The sequence below is a fragment of the Balaenoptera acutorostrata genome, chromosome 17 (genome assembly GCF_949987535.1).
Source record: "Balaenoptera acutorostrata chromosome 17, mBalAcu1.1, whole genome shotgun sequence".
Lineage (NCBI taxonomy): Eukaryota > Metazoa > Chordata > Mammalia > Artiodactyla > Balaenopteridae > Balaenoptera > Balaenoptera acutorostrata.
This window is the reverse complement of record NC_080080.1, coordinates 42,117,403-42,133,184: the sequence shown is the minus strand read 5'-3', so window position 1 is coordinate 42,133,184 and position 15,782 is coordinate 42,117,403. Positions and strand designations below refer to the sequence as shown.

At 35.6% G+C, this 15,782-nt stretch overlaps 1 protein-coding gene across 2 annotated transcripts in view; it reads right to left on the bottom strand.

The window, feature by feature from the left end:
- Positions 1-15,782, bottom strand: part of VIRMA (vir like m6A methyltransferase associated) — a 60,724-nt gene that overhangs the window by 21,040 nt on the left and 23,902 nt on the right. For both annotated transcript variants that reach the window (XM_007164924.3, XM_007164926.2), the window contains exons 9-16: positions 12,037-12,528; positions 10,856-11,010; positions 7,985-8,067; positions 5,780-5,873; positions 5,092-5,636; positions 4,336-4,571; positions 3,584-3,836; positions 1,454-1,671 (exon numbers count right to left, since the gene is read on the bottom strand). In XM_007164924.3, coding sequence (XP_007164986.2) covers positions 1,454-1,671; positions 3,584-3,836; positions 4,336-4,571; positions 5,092-5,636; positions 5,780-5,873; positions 7,985-8,067; positions 10,856-11,010; positions 12,037-12,528 — 2,076 coding nt within the window. The remainder of the gene's footprint in view (positions 1-1,453; positions 1,672-3,583; positions 3,837-4,335; positions 4,572-5,091; positions 5,637-5,779; positions 5,874-7,984; positions 8,068-10,855; positions 11,011-12,036; positions 12,529-15,782) is intronic.

Genomic DNA, 15,782 nt, shown 5'->3' with positions numbered 1-15,782 from the left:
CCTAAGAAGGATTTAAGCAAAACAATGACACGTATATTGTTTTAAGTTTAAAAAGATCAGTCTGAGTGCTAAGAAAATGTATTTTAGGGGGACAATAGTTGAAGTAAGAAGAGAAGATTGGAGACTACTGCAATGGGTCATGAAAGAAAAGAGTGGACTGGATAGGGGTGGTAACTATGGAGGTGGAGAAGGGTCATCAGATTCAGGAGGTATTTTGGAAACATAATGAACCGGACTTACTGATGGACTGGATGTAGGGAGTGAGGAAAAGAGAAGAATCAAGAATCTTGAAGTTTAACATTTACCAGGACAAGCAGGACAGACACATGTTTGAAGCAAGAATATCAAGAGCTCTGCTTTAGGTTCAGTTTGGATGCCCATTAGATAGCCAAGTAGAGATGTCAAACAGATACATGGGTTACTTGGAGCTTAGCAGAAAGATCAGAGCTAAAGAAAGAAAAGGGAATAGGTTATGATGACTTACATGAATCTAGCAGAGCCAACGACATCACATATCATGCTATGGCAGAGGTATGCAAAGGGTATTTGTGAGAGCACCTAACCCAGCTAGGAATGGAGGAATCAAGGAAAGCTTTTTGGTTTTCTTGTATGTGTAATGTATGAGTCGTAAAGGATATAGAGTAAATATCCAGGCAATAAGGACATTCAAGAAGTAAAATTTAAAGACTTTTTGGTGAGAGACTGGGAGGTGGTGGGGGGGAGAACTTGGATGTTCAGCAGACGCCATCAACTGAGAGAGAATACAGGAGAACAGACAGACTAAGCAGGTGGAAAAGGTAGCAGCCAGCACCAAGCACAGTAGCTGGAACATAAGTTTTCAACCAATGTTATAAGAATTAATGAGAGGTACAAATACATGTTTCCTAATCCTTTCTATCTCATAATTCTACATACTTCCACAAATTCCAAGGAAAACTATGTAGTAGCCAGCTATCTCCCTAGTGAAGAAAAAGATGAGGGCATGGACAGAGAGACGGGAGCAGAAATTACACTGGAGAGACTGAGCAGCATGAGATTTACATCATTTCAAACAAATTTCATCTCAGCCATTCCTCTAGAGAATAAAAAACACAGAATCAGCACTTTCGGCTTTAGGGTCCATAATATCACACTACCGTCATCTTTGAAGAACTACAAGTGAATATACCAACAAAACAAATATCTTAGAGCATGAATTAATGACCCTGGAACAATAAGATTTCCTTGTTAAATACTGCAAGATGCCCACATTAATATGTCTATCTATTCAATTTATATTTTTAATCCTAAAGATTTTATTACTAGCACTTTTCATTGCTAATGAATCTTTTCCATAAATACGAAATTTCTGCACATGAAAGAAATCATACCTTCAACCTTCTACAACAGCTATGAATTAATTAATATGGGGGGATTTAAATACAAGAGTATATAAAATTAGATAAAGCATTACCTTTTTAAGTGAAATAATCCATAATCATGCTCTGCAAGAAACATCATTGTTCTGACACATGTCAGTAAACAGTTGTAACTACTCTCAGAGTTAGCTAGCACAGCCAGGAGACAGTCACAGATTGAGGCCATCAATTCTTTGTTTGGTAGAGAATTGGAGAGCTGCTCCAGTTCAGAAATAGAACCTTCAGAAGAGTTTGGCAAAATTAGTGCAATGTCCTGTGAGGGAGGAGGGGAGTTGGGAAAAAACAATTTTTTTAAATGATTGTCACTATCACTTAGCGTTTTTATTTCTGAAATACACAGCAATTAGTAATTATCAAAATACTATGGTTACTGTCCCATCCCAAACATAGATTCAAACACATTAAGAACAAAGGAGTTGTTTTGTCCTTCTATAAAGGTTAATACAAGGATACACACCTAAAGAAATAAAGACAAATATGTTGTTTCACAGTATTTTTACTTTATGAGACCGATGCCTTACCACTTGGCAACTGCACCTGACTCACAGTATTCTTATTTTAAAAGAACATCTCTTTGAAAAATTTTTCCTTCTGGATTACACTGAGTGTAATTTCTATCTTCAGATGGTTAGGTTAGTACTTTTGGTACTAAAATATTTTAAATTACTGTATTATTCATTCATTTGAATATTTTTAAATTTATAAAGAAAGCATCAGAGAAATACATTTTAATAAATATATCCATATTTGAATTTAAAACATCACAAAAAGAAATGGATGGAGCAAAAAAAAAACATTCAGGCACAGTCTTCCAATATTTTCCTGTAGTTTTCATATATGTTTAAAATTCAAGTTTTTCAATGTCAGCAAGTTTACCTAAAAATAACTAAAAACTCACACTACTCTTTTTATAGAAGTAAAGCAGACATTACAGAAACATTTTTAAGTATGTGTTACCACCTTTAATCACTTCAACACACTGGAAACAAGTATTCAACTTGGGTTAGAACTATAAAACAAAGCTTGAACAAAATGGAAATATAGTAAGGTGAAGCCAGCCAAGAATGAGGTTTAAGTGATCAGGGCAGCTAGGATGCTAAAGCGTAACTCATCACAGTCATACAACCCACCGTGAATTATATTAACAAACACCAGTTGACTGCACATTCTGAGGTATAAAGACTTAAAATAAGCCTTTTTACCAGGTCCAAAACTATTTTCTACCAGATCCCCTTTTTGTGAAAACAAGTCACACCAAAAATGTTCCTTCTTGAATGTCAAATGTAACCAAACTGGATTTTGGTTAGCTAGAAAAAGGTAATCTTCTATGATGGGATCCTATTAAAAATATTCTGCCTGGAAAAATCACATTTGATTGATTTAGATAGTAGGAGCATTTTGACAAGCTAAAATGCCATTAGACATAGAAATCTCCAAATATCGCAATAACAATGGGCTCTAAAAGTTAAAACAATTCTCATTAACTCATGGAACTATAAACTGGAAGTCAATAATATAAACAGCAGGAAGAAATACTACTACTTTTAGTCAACATCTTTATAGATGTTTATAGCACAGTAGTCTGAAACACACTAAAATGTAGTAGCAGCCTGTGACGCCTTCAAAAGTTGTCCAGGGACTTCCCTGGCGGTCCAGTGGTTAAGACTCCATGATTCCAATGCAGGGGGCACGGGTTTGATCCCTGGTCAGGGAACTAAGATCCCACATGCCGTGGGGTGCAGCCAAAAAAGATTTTTTAAAAAATTGTCCAAACAAGAAATCATGGTATTAATTCGACCAATCACAAAACTACAATATTCAAGAGTGAATTGGTGTATAATATAATTATAGAAGGAAAATGAACATACTAGACATAACCAACCCCAAAGAATACAAGGGCACGTAAAGTAAATATCCAAAGACAGTGTCTCATAAAGAAAATGAAAAGAGCTATTCAGAGAAACCTGTGAAGTACAAAGTCAAAGAAAGTTATATAGCACCAAATCATTTTATTGTTGGTTCACTGGTCAAATTTATCTCCCTAAACAACAGTAAGAGTAATGAAACAGATGTGATCTCTTTGTTAACAGCCAAGATTTACATCAAGAGAAGCTTTTAAAAAACACATACACACACAAAGAATTTATAAAAATAACTATAAATACCTGATCACAGAGAGACTGCAAAATGGATGTGATAAATTCAACACACTGTTGGCGAATAACACTGTCTCCAGGAGACCGCACCAAAGCCAACAGATCCTGGAATATTTCTGCATATCTTTCATCACCTTTAATAGTTCCATTAATTAGATGCAAAATAGCTAATTTACAAGCTTTGTGTGAAGCCAGAGCATCAAGAAGAGCAAGCAACCTGGTGGTTTGGCTAGTATACTGTTTTTCTTTATCTTCTGAAGTGCTGAAATAAAATCAACACATTTAGTAAACAAAATTCTTGATTTTAAGGCATTATTTAATAATTTGTTTTTCAACACATATCAACTTACACAAATCTTATATAAAAAAACTTCATTCCTTGGGTATGACAACTTCTCTGGAATTTTACAATTACTATAAAATTTTGTAAATTCAGGTTTTTTTTTTTGTTTTTTTTTTTTCAGGTTTTTAATAATGTATTTTCTTAAATCAGAGTACTTCATAGCTCACCTTTCAAACACCCCAAATCTTGAAACACTTCAAGATATCTTGCACATGAAATAATGAAATAGTTTCCTAATTAAAATTAATCTATATATATTCATGTGTCTGTGTGTCTGTATATATGTATATGTGTATATTTATATGTACACATATTATCTGAGCACACTAAACCCTGGTTTCCAAATTCTAAGTTAAAAAAAAATGAATGTGTCAAAAATAACTTGAGGAAAAAAATTTTTAATGCAAAATGAAAATACCTTTGCAAGTCTTCTACAATCAAATCCAACACAGTTCTCATAATCAGAAGTGCAGTTGGTGAGGCAAGGTCACACAATTGAACACAAATACGCCGTAACATATGTTGAATGGGCTGGCAGGTTGTGCCAGAGAAAGAGCGAACTATTTCTTGGAGCAACTTTGCTTGAACATGAAGGTGCATGCTCCACAATTTTCGGGTGTTGAGTGCCACTGATATATCATGTGACTCAATAACCTGTTAAAAAAGTATAATGTGTGTGTACATAGATTTTTTAAAATATTTATTTATAGTCACAAAAACTGTTCAGGAAGAACTGTTATGAAAAGAACATCTTTACTGCATGCTTAAAACATTTAATTTTCTGTTTACAATTAAACATTTGCTTGAATTCAATGCATCTAAAAAATCTTATTGTTCTCAGGTTAGCAGTCAGTAGAGCAGAGTCCATTGGTGAAGCAACCTAGTTAATGGCAAATTCTAACACATGATAAAGGTGGGGGGAAAGGATTTAAAAATAACAAAAGTACAAGTATACATAACAGCATAATAAAATTCACATTAACAAAAATTTATTTAAAATGTTACTCCCATATTTCCTTAATGACCAACTTGCTTCAGTTTTATCTCACCCTCATCCAGTTATCTTATGTCTTTCTTAGGGGAAGGAGATGAGGGTTTTTTAAACAAAATCACTGGCTTTTTAAAAAGTGTTATTGCAGTCATTTATAAGATGCATGTTATATGGAAGTGATACCTGAGTTGTTTGCATGGGTAATGGTAGAGGCAGCAGCTCTGAAAGGAGTATGAGTCCAGAAAAAAATCCTTCAGGAACCTTCAAGATCGAAGAAAGAACTTCTTTTAACATTAAAGACCAAGTATTGTTGGCCAGAGTCTCTTCTGAGATTGTGAGCTTTTCATTAACTCCTTGTGTAAAAGTCAGTAATATATCAATGATATCATTCTGAATTTTCTGTTCATCACTATCCAAACGACCTGAGAGAGGGATAGAGCACAGGAGCATGTGTAAAGTCACAAGTGCTGAAGGGACACGCATGTCCTTAAACTCAAAGGATCCACCTCTCAGGAGTTCCGTTAACATAGTTTTAAGAAGAGTAAGTGTGCAGCGAGCCATTGAAATAGTAGTAACTCTGTGAAGGGTAGTCCCCATGTTGACATGGAGTCTCCAAGGCTGAGTCAGAATACTGTTCAATTTTTGCAGCACCCGAATAAAGGTGTCCATTCCTTCAGCAGAAAAAAGCTGAATGACAGCAAGATTCCATTTCAGGTCTTTCTGTTGACCTTTATATAAATAAGGGAGAAAAAAAAAAACTCTAATTACTTACATATTAATCATTGGTTAAGATTTTGAATATTTTATTTAATAAATGATATTTATACCAGGCCTAAAAAACAGTAGTTTTTAAGTATAGTAGCCACATTACCTTCAACAGGAGGTGGTGGACATGCCACATTACAGAGAACACGCAAGGCAGTTGTAAGGCCAACTCCTTCTGGGGTCATCAAGTTATCAATATTCTTCAAAAATAAAAATGAACAGAAAGTTTAATTTCTTGGTACCTATCAGGCCCAGAGAAGGTATTAGTTAAAAATATGAGTTTCAAGTTAAGTGCTTACATCATTTTAAACTTCTTAACTAAATTTAAAACATGAATAAGGCTAATGAAGTTTATAAAGGTTATATAATCTTTGGCATATGTTGTACCATATATGACATTTTGAACATAAAATGAGTAATTGCAAACACAAGTATATTAAAAAGTACTGGCTAAAACAAAGGCTACATACAGATTATGTATGAAACTCTCTGGATTAAGAATTTAAAATAGCTCCTTTTTGGATACTCTTACTATACATCCTCTTTCCCAAAAAGGAAGAAATGACTCTGATTTTACAAAGCCCTGTGGGTACTAAAGCTCTTTGAAAACTGAGGAAGCATGACGGAATGTTTTAACACTACATAACATACATTTTAAAAAATGCAGATACCACAAGAATCTAGTTATGATGGCCATTTGGGGCATGGCTAGAGGAAAAAGAAATACAGTTGCCTATGTCCTTAGCACCTGCCCACGCTATGCTTCCTGGCAACAAATAGTTATGTTTAAGTTGCTTTATTTTTGTAGTTTCCAAGGAGCAGCATACAGATGGTTAAAAAAACTTAAAAGAAATAGCACTTTAAAATGTTACTATTTCAGCTTCTAAACCTCAGAGGAGAAACCTAAAAATAAGAAAATCCTTTTCCTCATATGTTTCCCATCTTAGGTTATCTTTTCCTCTAATTTCTTCCTTGCTGCCTTTCAATAATTCACAAATTACATAAGGCAGCAGGGAGCCACAGAGTGAAGTTTCAGTCTTAGATCAACTGTCTTTAGTACATCTTAGAATGAGAGTCATTTATAATAACCATAATTAATGGGACAAGGATTTACATAAAAATTAAAACTCTTAATTACAGCATGTAATTCAAATTTCTAGTACTGAACTTTTTATTGGTTAAATACTTTAAGTGAAACCATCTGATATTTATTGGATACTTTATATATTCTCCTAACCATGCACAAGTACCCTAAATACCTGACCATCTAAATTTACAGGACACTACTGTACTTCTGCTAAATAAAAGACCGAACATAATGAAAAACTCTAGATATCATCTGAGGCATAAAGAACAGAAGAATATGATGGCATTATAGGAGGAAAAAGTACTCTTAGGGGAGATGGAGGAAAAAGAGAAGAGAGACAAGTTAGTGAAGAAAAATCTGAAGCAGATAAAACCCAAATAGCTCTTTGTTGGTGGGTCAAGACAGCAACAGATTAGATAATACACGTACATTACTTCAATAACACACTGTAGCTCCAAGACCAAGGTGGTTTACACACACAGACACACACACACATACACAACACATATAGCTCATCTGTTAAATGAAAAAGGAGATAATTCAAGATCCATTCTGCCCCTCTAGTTTAAAACTTTTTATGCATCTATGAGCACTTTTAGCCCTTCTTCCTATGATACACATTGGATCAGCTAAGGAGCAAAGAAAACTTTTCAAACTTCCAAAACTAACAATGCAATGATTTTAATGAATTTTTTCATTATGAATTACTTGAAGTGTATATGAATTTTTCAACTGTAATATTATGAATTATATGATTTTCAACTCTCATTAATTATGTCAATTGCAGATTTAACCGTACCAAATTAACAGAACTAGTCCCCATTGCAATTATCTGGTACTGACTCTACCAATTTTCAAGTACAAATTTTGAGGGAAATTCTTTTCCACTAAAGCTTAACTATAATTATATGTTACATTATCATAGCATTTAACTTTAAAACACTTTGTAAATGTGATCAAAATGGTAGGTGATATTATTCCTATTTGAGAGGGAAAAAAGTAGGACAGAAGCTGGTAATAGAAAGCAATAAGGTTGTGTACATCTGTGTTCATGTATACACACAATTACATACCCATCTATACCCAGTACCAATCTATACCCACAAGACTAGTAAATCAATCAAGTACACTTAACTGCATTACCTATACAAGTGATTTAAAACAGTATTACTAAATACTACCACACAGTTCTATAAAATCAAGGCACTTTTAAGTTTTACTTACCTGTTTAACATATTCAATTAGGTTTGGGATGCAGTTAATCTCAAATCTAAGGTTTTTCAGAGGTTCAAGCCACTTGCCAAGTTCTTAAAAACAAAAACAGTAATTCATAATATAATATTTTAAAATAAAAGCCTTTATAACAAAGCCTTTAAAACAAGGGAGGTAAAGGTATTCTTTTCCTGAGAAAAACCATGGTTTTAGATTATCAGATCCATGTTCATTTCAATAAACTAAATTTTATACAGGAATGAACTTATGTCTAATAATTTAAACAAGCTTCAAAATGAAATGTAATGTCCTACTATAATGGCTGAGAAATAAAACAACCCAATCCAAAAATGGGCAGAAGACCTAAACAGACATTTCTCCAAAGAAGATATACAGATTGCCAATAAACACATGAAAGGATGCTCAACATCACTAATCAGTAGAGAAATGCAAATCAAAACTACAATGAGGTATCACCTCACACCAGTCAGAATGGCCATCATCAAAAAGTCTACAAACAATAAATGCTGGAGAGGGTGTGGAGAAAAGGGAACTCTCTTGCACTGTTGGTGGGAATGTAAACTGATACAGCCACTATAGAGAACAATATGGAGGTTCCTTAAAAACCTAAAAATAGAACTACCATATGACCCAGCAATCCCACTACTGGGCATATACCCTGAGAAAACCATAATTCAAAAAGAGTCATGTACCACAATGTTCATTGCAGCTCTATTTACAATAGCCAGGACATGGAAGCAACCTAAGTGTCCATCAACAGATGAATAGATAAAGAAGATGTGGCACATATATACAATGGAATATTACTCAGCCATAAAAAGAAATGAAATTGAGTTATTTGTAGTGAGGTGGATGGACCTAGAGTCTGTCATACAGAGTGAAGTAAGTCAGAAAGAGAAAAACAAATACCGTATGCTAACACATATATATGGAATCTAAAAAAAAAAAAAAATGGTCATGAAGAACGTAGGGGCAAGACAGGAATAAAGACACAGACCTACTAGAGAATGGACTTGAGGATACAGGGAGGGGGAAGGGTAAGCTGGGACAAAGTGAGACAGTGGCATGGACATATATACACTACCAAACGTAAAACAGATAGCTAGTGGGAAGCAGCCGCATAGCACAGGGAGATCAGCTCGGTGCTTTGTGACCACCTAGAGGGGTGGGATAGGGAGGGTGGGAGGGAGGGAGACGCAAGAGGGAAGAGATATGGGGACATGTGTATATGTATAACTGATTCACTTTGTTATAAAGTAGAAACTAACACACCATTGTAAAGCAATTATACTCCAATAAAGATGTTAAAAAATATATATATATATATAAAAAAAAGAGGTTACCGCCCTTAGTTTTTTGGTTTCTGAAAACTTAAACGTTTACATGGTTAAACCATCTAACTATACCGAATATTTTTGCAGCAATCAACTTACATTAAAAAAGAATTATAAAATTGACCATTCATAAACCAATATAATAACATAATGTTTATTCACCTAATGCTGCCACTGATTCCCACACCCCCAAAAAAGTATACCCAAAATGTATTCATTTCTAACAGGATCAAACCCATGGGGGGACATTTGCTGAGTGCCTTTTCCCTTATCATGAATTTTAAATTTTATCAATTTCCTAATTTGCCTTTATAAAGTTAAAAGTAATCACTATCGCCCCAAAACTAATAACAGCAAGCTTTGTTTATAAAAGAAACACATGAAATATACCATTTACTGTAACCAAACTCAAAACTCTCCTAGAAGCTATGCCATAAAACCTATACTTTATCACCAAAAATGTTTTTAGAAAAGCATTCTCACGTAATAAGTTCTAGACACTTTATAGGAATGACTGACGGAAACTGCAAATAGTAGTCACCCTTCCTTGGTACTACAATACTGAGGATTACAACTGTTTACATCTGAGTATTTTCCTACGCATTTTTAAATTAACTCTTTCATATATGTAGACTATACAGTGCTCAAATGAAAGATATAAGGAATAATAAAACAAATACTAGTGTACCCATCACACAGAAAACGTAGTAAAGCATTAATAATACCTTTGAAGACGCTGCATACCCTCCTTTTATAAAGGCATACTTCGGGGGAAAAAAATCTATTTTCAATATAGAAAGTTGAGTGCAGTACCCAACTTTTACTGGTGGTATCGCACATAAAATTTAGGATTAAAAAGAAAAGAGGCCTGGGACTTCCCTGGCGGTCCAGGGCCAGTGGTTAAAACTCTGCACTTCCACTGCAGGGGGCACAGGTTCAATCCCTGGTTGGGGAACCAAGATCCCGCATGCCATGCAGTGCGGCCAAAACAAAAAAGAAGGAAAGAAAAGAGGCCACATGCTATCATAACATTTACTCAATGTTACCAAATTTTCTACTTGGCAAGGTCAGAAAGCCAAGAACCAAAATAAAATAATAAAAAATTGTAATTAAATACCTTAAACTTTTCAAGACTGCCCACATAAGGTTTGCCATAAAAATGGATTTCTAAGTTGTACTTAGAACAGTGTTGTACTTAGAAATACATATATAGAAAACACACACACATGCAAACTATACACAAAACTGAACTTCTGAGTTCATCTTTAATTCTACTTTGATTAGGAACTTCAACCACCCACAAATTTCCATGGCTTTTCAGAAAAAGGTACTTTGAACAATTTCCTAAAAATCTTTTTAAGAACACCATATAAAATACCTCCATAAAAGGTATCTTAACTTTCAGAAAGTTAAAAACAGGGTATTACCAGGTATATAATCAAAACATGATAAAGTACTAACAACAGACATTCAAAGGCTTTTTTTCTTCACATATCATAAATGCTTAAAATAACTTCAAGTACCATACCTTGCAATTTAGCATTATTTTCATCTGCTTTACAAAGCTTCAAGAGAGATGCTGCATGCTGTTCTAGCATTTGGACATCACTGGAAGACTGAACCACCACCAAAATAAGTATGCATGCATAATTATAAGCTACTGACTTCTTAGACTTGGAATCACTGAAACAAAATAAGGTTTTAAAGTTTTTGAAATGAAAATAAATTTTTAGGAACAATTTTTAACATTTTTTTCTACTTGGTTTTAAAGGGATCAAGGAATTTCACAATGAAACATGACTGACTTCCTGAAAACGGGAAATCGCATTTTAAAGTTTCACCTTCAATTCACCTGACACCACTACTTAAAAGTATGTAATAACAAAGCGCATGCATCAAAATGGAAAGTGAAATTCTATTAAGAAATAAGATCAGAACAATGAAATATTAATAAGTGTACTTCGTTAGCAATGAAAGATTAGGAAGTACACTTCATCGGTCTCCTTTAAAATGGTTGTTCACTCTGGATAAATAGGAACAAGTGTGATGAATCAACCATGATTCATCAATTCATGATACCACCATGATTATTCAGACTTCCACTACAGAGCTGTTAATATACAGCTAGGCATAGAAGTCACTGTTGTTTGCCTTTTATAGGTCCCCCCAAAAGATCCATCACTCAAGGAGTCATATCAAGACCCCGATGCAAAGGATGCCACTGCTTTGCATGGCATGAACCAGGAAGAGCATGTTTCTCTTCTCATACACTAAAACCCTCTGCCCTATAGGGCAAGTTCTTGAAAACTACTGTCATTCTCAATCCCCCTCATCCAGTCAAAACACTTCTGAAATCCGAGCACCATGAATAGCTTAGAAGGTGAGCGCAGAAGACAGCAAGATAGTCCTCATGACTCTTAAGGTATACGTATATTCCTGTACCTTAGGATTTCCCTCCACAAAAATTAGCAGGAGTACTACAGCTGCAATCTTTGTTAACACCGTGGGGAAACTGGAAGAAGCTGCTATTTCATTTCTTTATAGCCACATCTTAGAGATTTCATCATTCTAATCCTTAATTAAGAAGTTATGTGTTATGTCAAAAAATTACAGTTTTTATTTTCAAAACACATTCTTTCAAGAAACTACCCCATTAGTGATGTAGTTTTCCAATAAAATAGAAAATTTAAGGATTAAGCATAAAATTACCCTAAGGCTTCTTTGGAATAGTACTCCATTAGAGTAATAAGACTTTGGAGATTTTTCTCAAGACTGAAAACATGGCCAACAGCTGATCTTCCCACAGGATTAAAAGTAATCAAGTAAAGATTGTGAAGAGTTCCCAAGAGATCTGAATGGTCAGTTTCTTCACTGGCTGTACAACGCTGAAAATGGCTGAACAGTTCTGTAATACACTGCAAAGTTTGTGTTGAGTCCTGTAGCCACAAGGCAAATGCATCATCAATAACACCATCAGACTGGAGACCGTCTTCTTCATCTTGATCATAAAGGTGACACAGAGCTCGGATCAACAAATTTGTTGCTTCATATTCTGACATAAAAAAAAGAAGACCCTTTTGTGACTGTGCAAGAAACTTTAAAACATCTTTTGTGGCTTGCAGCACACCAGGGTGTGCACTTGTTACTGGAATTGACAAAAGCAAGGTAACCAACTCCAAAAAGTGATGACTGTGAAGATACCTGTAGAAGAAGTAATAAAATATATGTTAAGTCAGTGTAAAACATTCTTCATTTATTCAGTATTCATTAGACAGGAGAGAGGTAAAAAATTTAATGGCAATAATCCTTATCTTCAGCAATATACTGCTTTAACTAAAATAGTACTGTAAGTAGCAAGTCTTCTATACACTAGGCCAAACAGAAGTGAAAGTTCTGTAAGGCTTTTTCCTAGCATTCAAAGGATGTTTAATAAGTAACTGTGACAAGTTTTCTCTTTCCAGAATCAACCACGACTTTAAGATCTGGGACTTCCTTCCAGGCCACTTATCAAATGCTCCTTCCTTTTAACCATGGTCCTACTCGACCCATGGCATATCAGTATATCTGAATTAGTATATCTAGGGAGAATATAGTACATATACTATAAAAAACTTATAGTATATTCAGATTTACTATAGGTAGTATATCTGAATTAGTACCTCTAGGGGAAAAAAACCTCAAATTATCAATATTCAGTATTTAATACAATAGACTCTTTAATCAAATCCAAGAACCAGTTTTTAGTACACGTAGTTTTAGTAGAAAAAGTCTGAATTTACCTAACACCCCTAAATAGACCCAACTGCTACTGATAGAGTACTTTCACTGTCCTAAAAATACTCTGTGCTGGGCTTCCCTGGTGGCGCAGTGGTTGAGAGTCTGCCTGCTAATGCAGGGGACACGGGTTCGAGCCCTGGCCTGGGAAGATCCCACATGCCGCGGAGCGGCTGGGCCCGTGAGCCACAACTGCTGAGCCTGCGCGTCTGGAGCCTGTGCTCCGCGGCGAGAGAGGCCGCGGCGGTGAGAGGCCCGCGCATCGCGATGAAGAGTGGCCCCCGCTTGCCACAACTGGAGAAAGCCCTCGCACAGAAACGAAGACCCAACACAGCCAAAATCAATCAATCAATCAATCAAAAACATACGCATCTGATTCAAGATCCTCATTAAAAAAAAAAAAAAAAAAAATACTCTGTGCTCCATCTATTCATCCCTCCCTCCCTCCCAATCCCTGGCAATCACTGTCTCCACAGTTGTGCCTTTTCCAGAATGTCATATAGTTGTAATCACATAGCATAAAATTGCCTCTTCAATCATACTTCTGCCTAAACTCAGGCTTCTGTATCATGATAAAAACACCTCCACTAACTTCTTACCACAAAAGTAAACATTATTATGCTCTAAGAGCATCCTTAAGCACCTCATGGAACGTTCAGAAAATAGTTAACATGGCAGGCCTCAGAATGTTTATTCTTAGAAAGGCCTGCTGGCAAGGTTGGCCCTTGGCTGGCCTCTGGGGACTTGGATTTTGGGAGGGTTTCCGCCCACCAACTGGAAAGAATACTCACTGCACCTAAACTGTTTATGCAAATAATATGGTTTACGCTGAACACCTGCTTTCCTTCTGGGAGTCTGGAATTCTGATACATGCTAGGTACTGGGTGCCTACATGGCTATCCCCCAATAATAAGCTTGGATGCTGAGATTCCAATGAGCTTCCTCAGTACGTAACATTTCACACGTGTCACAATTTGTTGCTGGGGGACTTAAGCGGGTCCTGTGTGCCTAAATGAAGAAAGGACTCTGGAAGTTTATGACTCGTTTCCCCAGGCTTCGTCTCATGTACCCCTTCCCTTTGCTGATCGTGTTTTGTATCCTTTTGATATAATAAATCGTGGTCGTGATTACAACACAGTCCTGTGACTCCATCTAGCAAATCTCGGGGGTTATCTTGAAGACCCCAACATGGGACATTAGAGCCTTGCTGTCACTTCAAACTAATCCTTCCAAAATGTAATTATTTCTCCTTTCAAAATTCACTCTCCCTCCTAATTTACCAGTTTCTGTCCATAAAACCACAGTTCCAATAGTTACCTTGGCTAGAAACATCAAAGCTCCTTCTTACTTTCTCTTACTAGGTTCAGTTGCCAAGTCCTAGTAATGCTTTTTCACAAACTCTCAATATTAGCACAATATTTGTCTTCCCATTTTCTGTAAATGCCACTATATCAGGCCAAGTACTTAGCACAACACCTACCACCTAGAATCTTCAGACAGGCTTATCTACCTAATAACTCCAATTTCTCTTCCACTGCAATATATCTTGTAACTATAATATAATCTTAGAACACTACTTTGATCATACCAGATCTGCTACTCCAAAATATTCGAGATCTTCCCACATTCTAAAAACAAAATCCCTGGGAATTCCCTGGCAGTCCAGTGATTAGGACTCGGTGCTCTCACTGCCAGGGGCCCGGGTTTGATCCCTGGTCAGGGAACTAAGATCCCACAATCTACACAGTGCAGCCAAAACAAATAAATTTAAAAAAAAAAAATCCAAATTCCTTAGTGCACAGCATTCAAAGCCCTTTATTTCCTAAAGTCTGATACCCAAACATACCTCCTCCAATTATGGGGAGAAAAACAAGACTTAGTAGGCCATTAATTACTAGTTTCCCCTCAATGACTATTTGAGAGCATCACCCTTTTCTGACACTCAGTCATCCTCAGTGCATGACTTCAATTCCTACTTTATCAAAAATAGGATCAGTGAGAAGTGCCTTGTCTCCTCTACTGTCTCCACACTACAAAGATATCTGTATTTGTATACATATAAGGTTTCCTTTCTCTTGTTCAAAGCCAAACTCCTACTTTGTACTCTTGACCTCATCTCCTACCAGACCTTGCTTTAGCAATTACCATCTTACACTCCTGTAAGAACTCAAACTAAGGCAAGATCTGATATTTTCAGCTAAAAATAGGAATGGATAGGTACAGATTTTAGAATGGACAAGTACTGATTTTCTGTTAATGCACTATGTTCCAAAGCAAGGCAAAAAATACTCACAGAAATAAGGAATAAAATAATAAAAATGCAATTTTTGCATTTAGTTAAAAAATTATTTACAGGCAAAATGCCAAAAAAGAAACTCAAAAATTAAAACAAAATTTTAAAAATCTACTGTGGGTACCTAATAATGGCAAAACTGTACCAATAGATAACTAGAGAGTTAGACGGCAGAAACAAGTGGTAATTAAACCTTTAATATATCTTTAACCAGGTAATCTACAATGTATTACAGTGATAAGGTACAAAGAGGTTTACACTGAAAAGCTCTCTCCTTCCTGTTCCATGCTCTTTGTACCACCTTCCCAGAAGCCACTCAGCGGTTTCTCATTTATTCTTGCTCACAGACATGCTTATATAAGCACTGTTGTTGATTATTACTATCTTT